General features: G+C 40.6%; 1 protein-coding gene across 2 annotated transcripts in view; it reads right to left on the bottom strand.

Annotated features, from left to right (window-relative positions):
* PHYLLO (2-oxoglutarate decarboxylase/hydro-lyase/magnesium ion-binding protein) overlaps positions 1–15,219 on the bottom strand; it is a 107,912-nt gene that overhangs the window by 62,169 nt on the left and 30,524 nt on the right. For both annotated transcript variants that reach the window (XM_089158958.1, XM_089158959.1), the window contains exon 15: positions 259–326. In XM_089158958.1, coding sequence (XP_089015084.1) covers positions 259–326 — 68 coding nt within the window. The remainder of the gene's footprint in view (positions 1–258; positions 327–15,219) is intronic.

Raw genomic sequence — 15,219 nt, 5'->3', positions numbered from 1 at the left:
AATAACTAGATTTGAGAAACTGAAACCAATACTTTAGACAGGGAAAGTTACATATATTATTTGGATAGGAAGTTCAGATTTGGTTTACATAATCAACCGCCAAAGTCTTCTTATCATGAGGACCCAAATAACAAATGATCCTGGGGCTAACAAGGAGATCAAAATGCATTCAATCGTATCATACTCAGTATGCATTATTGCAAATTGGAATACTTCTATGTAGCATAAGTTTCATACCAAACAGATGGAAACTACTACCTCTGTTTGAGAATTGCCAGACCATTTGTGTCATGAAGGAAAGAAACATCTCCAATCAAGCATGTTACCTGACAAAATAAACGTAAAAGGGAATGTAAGTAACAGTTCCTAAGCTGTCAGATGATAAGCATCAGTAATTGAGGCTTTCAGGTGAACATAACTAAAAGTTGGACAAAGCCAACAGGTAGACAAAGCCATGAAGGCAATTTGTGGGGAAAAATAAGCTGTAAAGGAACTGGTCCATAAGGTCAAAAACACAATCTGTCGACAAACTCATATAAAAAGAAGCCTAGATATGTCATGTTTTGCTACAGGATCTCAATGAGATCTAGTCTCTTCTTGGTTTTGTGACCACTAAGTTGAGATGCCCTGTAATGTAGCCTCAAGGTAGTGAGGGCCAGAAAATCCAAGATCTTAAATGAATACCAGTAGGAAGAATTAGGTTTTCATAGTTCTCGGCCAGGGCTGGTTCAGGTCTCTGTTTAAGGTCAAAACAGAATTAAAGTTCAAGTCTGAATTACTGGATTAGGACCCCTGTTTCTGGATATCTGAGATACCCCCTCTCCTTTTGACTGCTGTACCAAGGGTTAGGTCTAAGGCCCTTGGATAAGGGTCTTCTAGGGTTTTAGAGTTCTCAGGTAGGTTGTAAAGGGGTTTGGCTTAGGGTTACAGACTAAGGGTTAAGGTTTTAAGAATCTGGGGTTGAGGTTTGCTAGTTTTGGAGTTAGGTTACTGAAAATCTAAGGATAGGGTTTCAGTTTCAGTTTCAGAATTTTGGGTTTGTAAAGCAAGGAATCAGGGCTTAGGATAGGGGGAAAGGACTGCAAGTGAATTCCAGTGGTAAGGAAGTGGGGGGGGGGGGGGTGTTAGAATTCTGATGCCATATTTCAGGGGTAATGGATTTTGGGTTCATGGAGAAGAATAAGAGTTGAATGGGGTAGGGTTTCCAAGAACAGAATTTAAATTATGGGAGGGGAATGGGATAAGTTGCTGACTTGTTACTCATCTGTACAAAAGTTAGGTAATGGGCTCAGATGATAATAGACAGCAACGAAGGCAGGCTGCAAGCACAGCCGAAGGTGAATCCTTCTAGTAAAAAAACCCTTGGTTGCTTACTCAATCTCCTGGAGGAACCTTATGACTGATGGAGAAGGGGGGGGGGGGGGGCCGGGGGGGGGGGGGGGGGGGGAAGCGGGAACAGGGGGAAAGGGACCGCCTCAAACAATATCACCTTCACTCCTGTCACCATAGTGAAAGTCTCTTCAGCTTTGCCAGTGGATGTGCCTTTGGTGGGGGGGGGTTTTTGGGGGTGTTTTTTTATGATGGCCCCCCTACAAGTAGTCAAATCCATGTATCTAGTATGGCCTCAGACAGAGCTGATTGAAAGGCAAGAATCCATGTAGCCCATTTAGTGGGTGTTGGGACAAGGCTTTTTGTTGTTGTTCTTGTTGATGTCAATTTACGATACACCCAATAAGCTTGTTTTTGGAGCTTCCATATCTCCTATCTAGACGGAGTAGAATATGGACCTCTAATCCTCACTCTATCAACATAATTTGGAAAGCCATCCCCTTTTATTAACTCCACATCAGATAACCTCCCCTAGACCATATGATGATACCCCACCATGATATCTGGAGTACTCCACCCAGTAGGAGTGAGAATCGAAGAATCTATATTGGACCTAATCCAACAGATTGAGAATGCGGTCAAAGAGGGGGCAGTCATCAAATCAGCTACGTCGATTTTAGTCTAATGACTAAATGGACAATTGGTGATCAAGATGACGAGTGCCCCCCAACTCTCCACTATATCCTAAAGCAGCTCCCCTGTAAGGAAGAGGGAAGCACGTACAAGAATAGCATGCTTCGGGCATGTTGATAAATGCACTTTTACTGTCGTCTTTTGCCAAGCCTGATTTTCTTTTCTATGGACGTGTTTGCTGGATAAGATAAGCAAGACCGTTTTCAATCCTTCTTTCTCTGTATACCCCCTCCATCCTTCAGAGGTGGAAGAAAGGGCACTATGATAATAACAAGAGAGGATTACTTCTAATGGCTTCTAAATTCTAATGCAGTCTATCTTGATCTAAGCCTCCCAGTAGGACGAAAGAAAGAGCTACCTCATCCATTCTATTCACATCTTTATTTATCTAACCTCACCTTCAAGAAGCCTTATGGAAGACCTTAGAGAACTGCAAGTCAGGCAAGGAAGTTCATAGTTAACCCTACAGGTAAGATATTATCTATCCCTGCTTGGGTTCCAAACCTTTCTTCTTATTAGTATTAGTAAGGTAGCTGCTTAACACCCTTATGTTCTAGTCCAAATAGAGAGTCAAATTTTCAATTGGATTGTAACCTAGGGCATCCATTGTTTTCATCTACTCTACCTCAATGTAATAGAAGATGAAAACGCAACAATCTTCATCTGCTCTAATTCCCAGCTAAGAATACCACTAGCACCTCTTAGATCTAGCCCTCTCTTTCCTGCTGAAACTAGATGTGCTTCTGGTGCTTTTCTCCCTTCTTCTCTTTTCTATCTTTTTGTTGAGAAAGTCGATTGTGGTAGAATGGCTTAGTGATCAATGTGATCTCAAGCCCTCTATTTATAATTAAGTAGAAAGTACATTATTACATTAATACCCATACTTGGGTAACAAGAGATTTACATGAATAAAAACTCTAATAGAATTCGACTCCTAGTAAAACTCAACCAACACTCCCCCTCAAGTTGAGGCATAGATATTAGTCATGCCCAACTTGCCTACAATAGGAAGGAAATCTCCTTCTTTCAAACCCTTAGTGAAAACATATGCCACTTGGTCTCCGGACCTCACAAAAGGCATGCAAATAAGCCCTTGTTCCAACTTTCCTTTGACAAAAAAACTGTCAATTTCAATGTGCTTAGTTCGATCATATTGCAATACTAATAGCACCTTGTTGTCACAATATACCATCATAGGGTTTGGAACTTAGACTCCAATATCTTGTAGCAAGCCTTTCAACCATAGTAGCTCACAAACTCCACGAACCATAGCTCTATATTCAGCTTCAGTACTAGATAAATCTACCTCATTTTGTTTCTTACTTCTCTAAGTAACTAGATTACCTCCAACAAAGGTACAGTATCCTGAAATTAACTTTTTGTCAGGAGATCCCACCCAGTCAACATCAATGTGTGCTTCTACTCTTAGATTATCAGTGGGTGACAAAAGTATTCCTTTTCCAGGAGTTCCCTTCAAATATTGTAGTATTCTGGTAACAGCCTTCATATGAGATGAATATGGATCATGCATGAATTGGCTCACTATCCCCACGGCATAAGCGATGTCTGGTCTGGTGTGGGACAAGTAAATAAGCTTCGATATCTTCCTTTGTCCACTGGTTCTCCCTATTTTTCTTTAAGTTTGGCTCCAGCTTCAATAGGGGTATCAACTGTTTTACACCTCAACATTCCCACTTCTAATAATAAAACTAGGACATACTTTCTTTAGGATAGGAATATACCCTTCTTTGATCGAGCCACCTCAATCCCTAAGAAGTACTGTAATTTGCCTAGATCTTTAATCTCAAACTCTCTCCCAAGAAAGTTCTTCAACCTTTGAATTTCTACACCATCATTCCCTTTGATGACAATACCGTCCACATAAACAATGAGAAGTGTGATGTTAGTAACTGAATCTTAACAAATAATGTATGATCAGCATTGCTTTGCTTGTACCCAATAGAAGTCATTGCCTTCAGGAGGCGTCCAAACCAGCATTTAGGAGATTGTTTTAACCCATAAATTGACCTCTTCAACCGACAAACTTTCCCTGCAGTATTGTCATCGGAGAAACCATGTGGGATTTCTATATAGAAGGCATTTTGTACGTCTAGTTAGTGCAGATTCCAGTCTTTGTTCACAGTTACAGACAATAGGACTCTGACAGTGTTCAGTTTCGCAACAGGGGCAAAAGGCTCCTGATAATTAATCCCATAGGTCTGTGTAAACCCCTTTACAACTAGTATTGCCTTAAACCTGTTGATTGATCCATTCATGTTTTGTTTAATCACAAACACCAATTTGCAACCCACTGGTTTTTTTCCTGGATGAAGTATAACCAGCTCCAAAGTACCATTTTTCTTCATTGCCTGCATTTCCTCTACCATAGCTGCCTTCCATCTCTTATTAGCATAGGTTTCCTACCAACTTTTAGAAACAGATATAGATGATAGAGATCAGACAAAGATTCATAAGAGACATATTTAGCTATGGGATACTGAGTACAAGATCTGACTCCTTTTCTCACAGCAATAGGAAGATCAGATGAAGATACCTCAAGGGGAACAGTAGAATCGATTCCGAAGCCGGGAGACTGAAGTGGTAACGTGTCACCTTTCTCCACCTGCTTTGGCCGGTTGTAATTCTTCCTCTGATAAGTCTGCACCTCCTTATTCTGGTTAATCTGGTTTGAAAGACCTCAACAGTGTGCCTCACAGGAGTGGTCTCCTCCTGGCTAGGTTCTTCACATGGTTCAAAAAACGAAGGGGGAGGATTAGAGTTCTCAGGTATACTGGCTGAAGTCTCCCCCTGGTCAAGAAACTCTTTTTGAACTCTTAAGTTGTGTTGGTGTGTGATAGGAAGATCTAGAGTTGGAAAAAAACTCCTCTCTTCTAGGACTCTCCCCCTGGAGAGGTGTATAGTAAGGGCAGAACTCATGAAAAATTACATCCATGGATACAATGGTTTTCCTGGAAGGAGAATGATAACATTTGTACCATTTCTAAGTAGCAGAATACCCCAAAAATATGCAGCGTAGGCCGCGAGGAGCCAACTTATTCTGGTGGGCTATGATTCTGGCAAAACACACACATCCAAAAATCTTTGAGGGAATAATAAAAAAAGAGGCTCCCTGGAGAATCTCATTAGGACATTTAAAACCAAGTACCTACTAGGCATCCTATTCATAAGGTAAAAGCAGTGAGTATAGCATCACTCCAGTATTGGTCAGGTACATTCATAGCAATCATAATTGAACGAGCTACCTCTAAGAGATGCCAATTCTTCCTTTCGACAACCCCATTTAGGGCAGCTGTATCAACACAACTGGTCTAATTTATTATGCCAAAGTCAGAGAGATATCTCTGAAATTCACCATCAATATACTATATACCATTGCCATTGCGAAGGATCTTCACAGTGGCATTGAACTGAGTTTTAATCATATTATGAAAATCACGAAAACATCGAAAAATCCCATTTTTTTGTTTTAAAAGATAAATCCATGTAGAACAAGAGTGACAATCAATAAAAGTAACAAAGTACCTATGGCCAGTAATAAACACAAGTCGGCAAGGGCCCCACACATCAGTATGAATTAGCACAAAAGGAATAGATTTTCTATTATGAAGAGAAGGTAAATAAGTTGAACGAGTCTGCTTGGCAAAAATGCAAGCTTCACAAAAAAAAAAATCATCCTCGTTACAAGAAGAAACCAAATCAGAAAATATTTTCTTAAGAGTTCCTAAAGGGGGGTGACCTAGCCTACGGTGCCACTGATGAAGGTCTGATATTACCGAATGGACCTGATTAAAAGATGTAGTCGGAGCAGAAGTAGATCCTCCAATTGGCTCAAGCAAATAAAGTCCATTATCTAGTTTACCACGTCCAATCTCCTTCCCCGTGACCAGATCTTGGAAGACACACTAAGTTGGGAAAAATGTCACTTTACAATTCAAGTAATGTGTAAGACTACTGATAGAGAGCAAGTTAGTAGAGAAAGAGGGAACATGTAAAACTTTAGACAAAGAAAGTGATGGAGAATGCTGAATGGTCCCTTTTCTAGCAATGGAAGAATAGGAGCCATCAGCAATGCGAACTTTATCCTTTCCAGAAGTTGGAGAATATTGAAAGAAAGAGGTGGATAAACCCGTCATATGATCTGTGGCTCCTGTATCAATGATCCAAGGAGTGAAAACTGAAGAAGCTTGGAAGCTTGTAAAAGTTTTACCTGAAGTAGCAAGGTAGGAGTTGGTATGAGTAGTAGAGGAAGCAGTGGTAAAGGTTGTACCAACAATAGAAGACTGCAGAATATGTCGCAGAGTAGCGAACTCCTCCTGTGAAAAACCAACGTCTGCAGAGGGTGTTGTGGAAACTGTCTCAGAAATATGAGCTTTCGGTTTTCCTCTTCTTTGTGCTCTTTTTTGCTCAAAATCAGCAGGCTTCCCATGGAGCTTCCAACAATTGGCCTTGGTATGATATGGTTTGCGACAGTGCTTACACTTGACAATCTCCTTAGCTGAATAAGATTTAGTGCTAATAGACTGTAAGGCTGATTTCACCACAATAGGAGCGTGAAGCATGATTAATCGACGGCTTTCCTCACACTGAACAATGGCATAAGAGTGTTCTAGTGTAGGTAAGGGAGAACGACTTAATACTTGCACTTTGATCTGATCATACTCCACATTCAAAACCTACCAAGAAGTCATATACCCGAATCTTATAAACATGCTTCCTATAAGTAGTCACATCATCTAGATTAGTGGGGTGATAATCCCCATAATGATCCAACTCTTGCCAAAGAGATCGCAACTCAGCATAATATTGGGCCATAGTCAATTCCTTTTGGGTAATCTTATGAAGCTTCTTTTGTAGCTCATAAACCTGTGCATCATTCCCCAACTGTCCATATGTTTCAGTAGTAGCCTTCCAAATTTGGGCTACAATATCAAGTAATAGGATCCATGGAATGTATGGAATTCAAAAGGAATGACATAATAAGAGAGTCATTCGAGATCCATTTATCCTGTAAAACGTCTGTGGTAGTAGGTTTGATAGTGATGCCCGTAATGTGTCCAACAAGTCCTCTTTCGGCAATAGTCAGGTAAGCAGATTAAGACCAAATCAAATAATTTGTTCCATCAAATCTTACCAAAAGAGGATGAAGAGTGGGCTAATGTTCGGTGCCGGTGGGAGCAGTAGTACCATCGGTAGTTGCCATGTTGAAAAAATTGTCTGCAATTCTTTAGTCTTCACCCTTAGAAAAATAACTGAAACATCGCAGAATGCAATAGCCAAACCACAATTCAAAAAATGCATATAAACACCATGTTTCTCTCTCTCTCTCAAAAAATGCATATAAACACCATGTTTCTCTCTCTCTCTCTCTCTCTCTCTCTCTCTCTCTCTCTCTCTCTCTCTCTCTCTCTTCATTTCTTTCTTTCTTTCCTCCCCTTTTTTTTCTTTTTGGAAAATTACAAACAAGTCCCTGGAAAAGCTGAAATTACAAATAGGTCCACAAAACTATTTGAATTTATAAATAGGCACCTGGAATTATCTGAAATTACAACTAAACCCCTGAAATTATGCGAATTTGCAATTAGGTCCCTGGGAAAAAGTAAATTTACCAAAGAAGCCCCTTAACCATCGTATTCTGTTTCTTCCTATTTTTGGGCAAATAAAACGGTAGCTAAGGGGGAAAAGAAACTAGATATGATTCGATACAAGTTGGGGCTTGATTTAAGGTTCGAAAGAAAGAATCAGATGAAAAAATTTGACGGAGACGAAGAGTTTCAGAAGAAAAAACCAGAGAAAACTCATTGTGATTAGATGGTCGATATTCTGCGAATTGGGTGTGATTAGACGATTGATATTCTGCGATTCAGACGATCGATGGGCCAAAACTGTCTGTATTCTGTTGGCTGCGATTCTGCGATTCAGAAGAAAACTGTGTTGGCTGCGATACTATTCTTGGAGCTGGAAGCAGCAGTTGCAGGAGCAGGAAGCAGCGACCAACAGCTGCGATTCTGTTCTTGAAGCAGGAAGCAGCAGCTGCTGCGATTCTATTTTTGTTCTTTCCTACACACAAGAAGCAGCAGCGGCAGTGGCGGTAGCAGTGGCAGTGATGGTAGCAGCGGCAGTGGTGGTAGCTTCTTCTCTTCTCCTCGTTTTCTTCCCTAATCGTCTCGAGGCTCTGATGCCATGTTGAGAAAGTCGATTGTGGTAGAATGGCTTAGTGATCAATGTGATCCCAAGCCCTCTATTTATAATTAAGTGGAAAGTACATTATTACATTAATACCCATACTTGGGTAACAAGAGATTTACATGAATAAAAACTCTAATAGAATTGGACTCCTAGTAGAACTCAACCAACACTTTTCTTCCAAAAAGCTAGTAGGTTGCTCGGTCAAGAACCCACTATACACCTTGTTTGACTGTATTGCACTATGTATCATTTGCTAATTCAAGAATTACCTGGCCTTCATAACCTAAATTAATAAAATATTTACCCTTCCCTAGCCGCACCCAATGTCAACTAGTTCCGGGCCTAAACTATGCTGTTGGAATTTATTAATATAATTAATAAATTAAATACCCAAGGGCAAATTTAGAAACTCACTATTAGGGCGGTTACAAAATAGGGTTATATATTTTGGTAACCACCGCATAATTTAGTGTGATTGCATTACGTAAGTTTTCCAAAAACGGCGTTTCCCATCTCTCTCTCTCTCTCTCCCTCTCCCTCTCTCCAAGAAATGCAAGAAGGAGAAACCCATTGGAGGTTTACTTCCTTTGCTTTAGATCACTATCCCATCCTTTCCACACGACATTTGGGTTGTTGAAATACTTCCCTTTCCTTGTGATTGTGGAATCATCCCGGTAGAGATTCGGTGGTGGAACGAGAACGTGGATCCAGATTTACTTCCGCTGCGAATACTTCACAAAAGGGAAAGCGAATCCAGGTAAGGATCTTTCCCTTGTCAATTAAACTAAATTGATATATTTGAAGAATTACCAACATTGGTATCAGAGCCATTGGTTCCCACGGTTCTTTGTTCCTCCCCATTGTTTAATTTAATTGTATGGATCCAATGGGAGGATAAAGGGTTTAATACGAAACCCATGGGAGAATTGATAGGGTTTTTTGGAAACCCTTATATTTTGGGTTCGGATCCGAATAAGAAGATCCTTGTAAATTTCCCTTATGATTTTTTGCATGAATTGATAATCCAGGGTTTAATACGAAACCCATGGGAGAATTGTTAAGGTTTTTGGAAACCCTTATGTTTTGGGTTTAGATCCAAATGGGAGGATCCTTGAGAATTTCCCTTGTAAATTTTTGCATGAATTGATTATCCATAATAATTAATTTTGTTTAAAATTTATTGTTGGATTTTTTGTGTGTTTTTGGATGATTTTTTTTTTGTGAAAAAACGTGTTTTTATCGTTTTTTGGAGAAAAAAATCGTTCATGAAAAAATCAAAAAAAACATTTTTTTTTGTCCAGTTTTGAATGTGTTTCTATTTACTGGACATCAATGGCTCACAATCTATGTGATGTTTGAGCATTGAGGGCCTAGTGGGAGCTAATGAGGTAGAAGTGTTCTGTGTGAACCATCTCATAGCATTAACATGATTGCATGTTTTATTTTAATAAAATTGTTTTTTATTTATGGGTCTATCAATCATGTTTTTTGCACAGAATGAAACTAGTGTATAAGTCTATGTGGGTTTGCATAAGAATTTGATTGAATTTTTGTTAGCATCTCTTTTGGTTTAAATGCTTATCCCGTAGGTTGACTATGCTAGTATGGTTTGTTGTTGCATGAGTTGTGTTTTATGCTAGATTAATTGAACTCATTCTTGTATGTAATATCTCTAGAATAAACTGCTGCTACCAAGAGCATTGTTGCTAACTTCGCAAAAGGAGATAAACTGAATAAGAGGTATTATGACCTTTGGCACCGAAAGGTGCAGTATCTCCTAGAATAACAGAACATGCTGAAAATCATAAACTAGACCATGTCCCCACCTGAGGAAGGTACCATTGCACAGTATCGCAGGGACCTTGAGCTTTACAATGCCTAGAAGAGGAAGGACCGGGTAGCTAGGATTAGTATCCAAAGCTCCATGAGGGATGGCCTGATGCTTCGATTTGAGAAGCATAGGACTGCAAAGTCTTTGTGGGAGGCTATGAAGTTCCAGTACGGAGGGACTTCCACCACAAGAGGCCGCCAGCTCTGACTCACCTTTGACGGTTATAAGATGCGCCAGGGTCACAACATGAAGCAGCATATAACCATCATGCCTAACATGATTAGTGAGTTGAGCGCATGTGGGCGCCAAAAGACTGATGAGAAGCAAGTCTCTGTAGTCATCAGGTCATTGCCTAAGTCTTGGGAGCATATGAAGATCTTCTTAACTCATGTAGATGAGGTCAAGACATTTGATCAAGCTGCCAAGCACCTTGAGCAAGAGGAGGATTGGATGTTGGCCGATGTCCCTCACACTAAAGTACTTGCTGCTGAAGTAAGCACTAGTAAGGGTGCAGGCTTCAAGCGCAAAGAAGGAGAGAACTCAACCTCAGTGGTCTAGGCAAAGTAACAGAGGTGGGAACAAAAAACAAGAGTGGTTTATGAGACATGGTTTTTAGAGTTGTATTAGAAAACAATTCTTTGGTTTTGTATCTAGGTGATACAGTTATGGTTATGGTTTTCTTAATAATGGTTTCATTGTATTGGATACAATTGATTATTCATTTAATTATAGTAGTGCTTTTGTTTGCCAAAATACTGTGTGTATTGATTCTAATATGTGGCATGCTAGACTAGGACATATTGGCTTAGATAGGATGAACAGGTTGGCAAGAGAAGGTCTCTTAGGCCAAGGTTCACTATCTGATTTGCCAACCTGTGAGTCATGTCTAGTAGGAAAAGCAACTAGAAATCCATTTAAAAAGGCTTTGAGAGCCTCTCTTCCTTTAGAACTTATCCATTCAGATGTGTGTGGACCCATGAATGTGCATACTAGAGAAGGACAAGCTTATTTCATCACATTCATAGATGACTATACACGGTATGGTCACATTTATCTAATTTCTCATCAGTCAGAAGCTCTAGAATGTTTTAAGAAATTCATGAGCTTAGTTGAGAATCAGTTAGATAAAAGAATTAAAACTCTTAGAAAGGATAGAGGTAGAGAGTATCTCTCCGATATGTTCAAAGGGTTGTGTGATGAAAAGGAGATATCTAGACAACTTATTATTCTAGGGACTCCACAGCAAAATGGGGTTGCTGAGAGGAGGAATAGAACCTTGCTAGACATGGTGAGATGCGCAAGCAAATCTACCCATCTCTTGGGAAGATACTTTGCTGACTGCGGCCTATATCCCCAATAGAGTTCCAACCAAATCGGTTCCTTCCACACCATATGAGTTGTGGACCGGAAGGAAGTCAGATTTGAGTTACTTGCGCGCATGGGGATGTGCAACATATGTTCACTCTACTTCTCACCAATATGGAAAGCTTGGACCCAGAGGAAGAAAGTGTATCTTTGTGAGATATTCTAAACCCTCAAAGGGCCATGTCTTCATTGGACTAGATGAGAGTGAGAGGAGAACGGAACTTGAGTCTAGGGATGCAACATTCTTGGAGAATGATTTTCCATCTCTTCAGGAGTTAACAAAGAATCATCGGAATTCTTTGAGATACAAGATAATGGTCTTGTCACTCTAGGGATTCAGATTCTGGATGATGAACCTGGGGTTTATCCAGAAGATCCTAATGGGAGTGGGAGTGCAGATGTGATAGCTACCTCAGTGCGTGAGCAATCTGACATGCACTTGCACCGTAGTGGGCGCGGGCTAGTTCCTCGTCGATGTTTCGACATAGAGGATGAAGCCTACGTGGTAACTCCTGAAGAGATCGACTGTGAGATGACTTCAGTCGATGAGCATGAACCGAAGAGCGTGCAAGGAAGCTCTTGCGGGGTCAAGCTCAAAGGAATGGTTGAAAGCAATAAAGGAAGAGTTGGAGTCGATGAAAGTTAATCATGCCTGGACTTGGTTGACTTGCCGCCGGGCCGAAAGGCAATTGGGAACAAGTGGGTTCTCAAGATCAAGAGAAAGGCGGATGGATCTATTGAGAGATTCAATGCTCGTTTAGTGGCTAAGGGCTACACCCAACGAGAGGGCGTTGATTATGAGGAAACTTTTTCCCCTGTGGTTATGTTTGCCTCAATCCGCCTCATACTAGCCATTGTTGCTCACTTGGACTTGGAGCTTTATCAGATGGATGTAAAAACTGCTTTTCTCAATGGAGAACTTGAGGAAGAGATCTATATAGATCAACCTCAAGGTTTTGAAGCTAATGGACTTGAGCGCAAAGTGTGCAAGCTTAAGAAGTCCATATATGGCTTAAAGCAAACATCTAGACAGTGGAATGTGCGCTTCCACCAAGCTATGATGGAAAATGGTTTTTCCATGCTTGAGGAAGACCACTGTGTTTACACCAAGAGATCTAATGGTAATTTTGTCATTCTGACACTTTACGTAGATGACATACTTATGGCTAGCAATAGCAAGGAGCTATTGGAAGCCATTAAGAAATGGTTGTCCTCCGTATTTGATATGAAGGACATGGGTGAAGCAAGCTATGTGCTTGGTGTCAATATTGTCAGAAATAGGCAAAAGAGATTACTGGGTTTATCTCAGGAGACCTATATTGACAATGTCTTAACGAGATACCAGATGCACAACTGCAAACCAATTGATACTCCAGTGGAGAAGGGTTTTCATTTGAGCCTTCATATAGGTCCTAAGACTCCAGAGGAGAAAACCAAGATGGAAAGAGGTTTATATTCCAGTGCAGTGGGTAGCCTTATGTACGCTATAATGTGTACTAGGCCGGATATTTGTTATCTAGTGGGTTTGGTTAGTCGGTACCAAATCAAACCCAAGCATAGAGCACTGGAAAGCAGTCAAGAGGATATTGAGATATCTTAGAGGAACGAGTAACTACATGTTGTGTTACCAAGGATTGGATTTGCGCTTAGTTGGCTATAGAGATGCCAACTGGGCTGGAGACATCGATGAGCGCAAATCAACCTATGGATATGCTTTCTTGCTGAATGGCGGGGCCATTTCGTGGTGTAGCAAGAAGCAGGCTTGTATATCCCTCTTGACCATGGAAGCAGAGTATGTGGCATGCTCAGCTGCGGTTCAAGAGGCTGTTTGGTCGAGGAGATTCCTTCGACATATTGGGATTGTGATGACATCCAAAGAGGCTACCCTTGTTTGCTGTGATAGTACGGCAGCTCTTAACTATGTTAAGGACCCCAAGTATCATGGGAAGACCAAATATATACAGTTGAGATATCACTTTGTTAGAGACATTATATCAATGAAGAAAGTTGTACTTAAGCACATATCTACTAGTCAGATGGTAGCTGACCCTCTTACCAAACCTATAGCCAAGGATGTTTTTATTTCTCATGTAAAATCCTTGGGTGTGCGTAGATTGTGACTTACTTTTGTACTGAGACTTTCTTATTAATGAGTAATATGAGTTCATTCCAACATTTATTTTATTCACTTTCTATGTGATTGTGTTCTTATAGCATAAAACAAGATATGTCAATAGGCAAGAGAATGGCTCACTCACACGAGCATTCGCCTCTGGCGCCTTAGAGGCGAGCAGAGATGAGACAGATTGTGAATGACTTTGTGTAGGTCAATTCATAATCATGATGTCGCCTTGATTTGGAATCAAGATGAGTTTCTCTATTGTGAAGAGAATCGACATGAATGTTCCCACTATTCATGTTGCCTATAGGAGCAAGGTGCGAGTACTTTATGTGGCGCTAGGGTGGCGACAATAAAGCAACTCAGGTTAGACGCAAGAGGTTGCGACTAGACTAAGACTTGTATGGTGTTGAGATGGACATACGTTCTATTGTATATAGAATGCTCCACCATAGCACGTATATCATACTATGTGTGCTTAGCGATCATTGGAAATGAGAGGATGGATCCCTGCTCCTCTCATTGTGTAAGTCCTGGACCTTATGGTCCATTAGTGTTCTTAGTGACTTTCGACGACATCATGAAACGAAGGATTGATGTGGCTACTTTGGGGTGTTACTTATGGTCATGATAGATTCGACCTAAAGGGGCACTACCGGGAAAGGAGTCAATCCTAAGTGTAGTGATGGTCTGGGGCGAAAGGAAAGGTTTGATTCAACTGCACCCTAAAAGTGTTTGCTGGCGCCAACTGTATGTGTTACAGTAGTGAACATTTTAAGGACAAGAAGGTGATCTCTCAGAGGGATCGAGATACCTTCAGTCTGGTGAGTTTGAATAAACCCAGGACATTGTGTTATACTAATGCTTATTTGATATGTTTCTTTGAGTGATGTGCCATTCTGGCCTTCTGGGAAGGTTTCTAGTTTGGGGCTCACGCGTGCAGGTATATCACCGGTCGCACAACCCATTTTGCCAATATGACTTATGGATATTAGTGTCTGAGACACAGTTGGTCTATGTATCTGGGATACATAGTGAAGAGATCAATATATATGTATATCTGGGATATACATGTATATCTGGGATATATATGTGTGTCTGGGACACAAGAGGTCTATGTATCTGGGATACATAGCAGAGAGATTGAATATGTATATCTGGGATATACATGTGTGTCTGGGACACAAGAGGTCTATGTATCTGGGATACATAGCAGAGAGATTGAATGTGTATATCTGGGATATACATGTGTGTCTGGGACACATTGAAAGATTAACACTTGCCCTTGTGCAAGTGGGAGCTGTTGGAATTTATTAATTTAATTAATAAATTAAATACTCAAGGGCAAATTTGGAAACTCACTATTAGGGCGGTTACAAAATAGGGTTATATATTTTGGTAACCACCGCATAATTGAGTGTGATTGCATTATGTAAGTTTTCCAGAAACGGCGTTTCCCATCTCTCTCTCTCTCCCTCTCTCCAAGAAACGCAGGAAGGAGAAACCCATTGGAGGTTTACTTCCTTTGCTTTAGATCACTATCCCATCCTTTCCACACGGCATTTAGGTTGTGGAAATACTTCCCTTTCCTTGTGATTGTGGAATCATCCCGGTAGAGATTTGGTGGTGGAATGAGAACGTGGATCCAAATTTACTTCCGCTGCGAATACTTCAC

Source organism: Hakea prostrata, chromosome 6, assembly GCF_041222555.1.
Source record: "Hakea prostrata isolate BN-2017 chromosome 6, UWA_Hpros_2, whole genome shotgun sequence".
Lineage (NCBI taxonomy): Eukaryota > Viridiplantae > Streptophyta > Magnoliopsida > Proteales > Proteaceae > Hakea > Hakea prostrata.
This window is presented reverse-complemented; position numbering and strand designations above follow the sequence as displayed.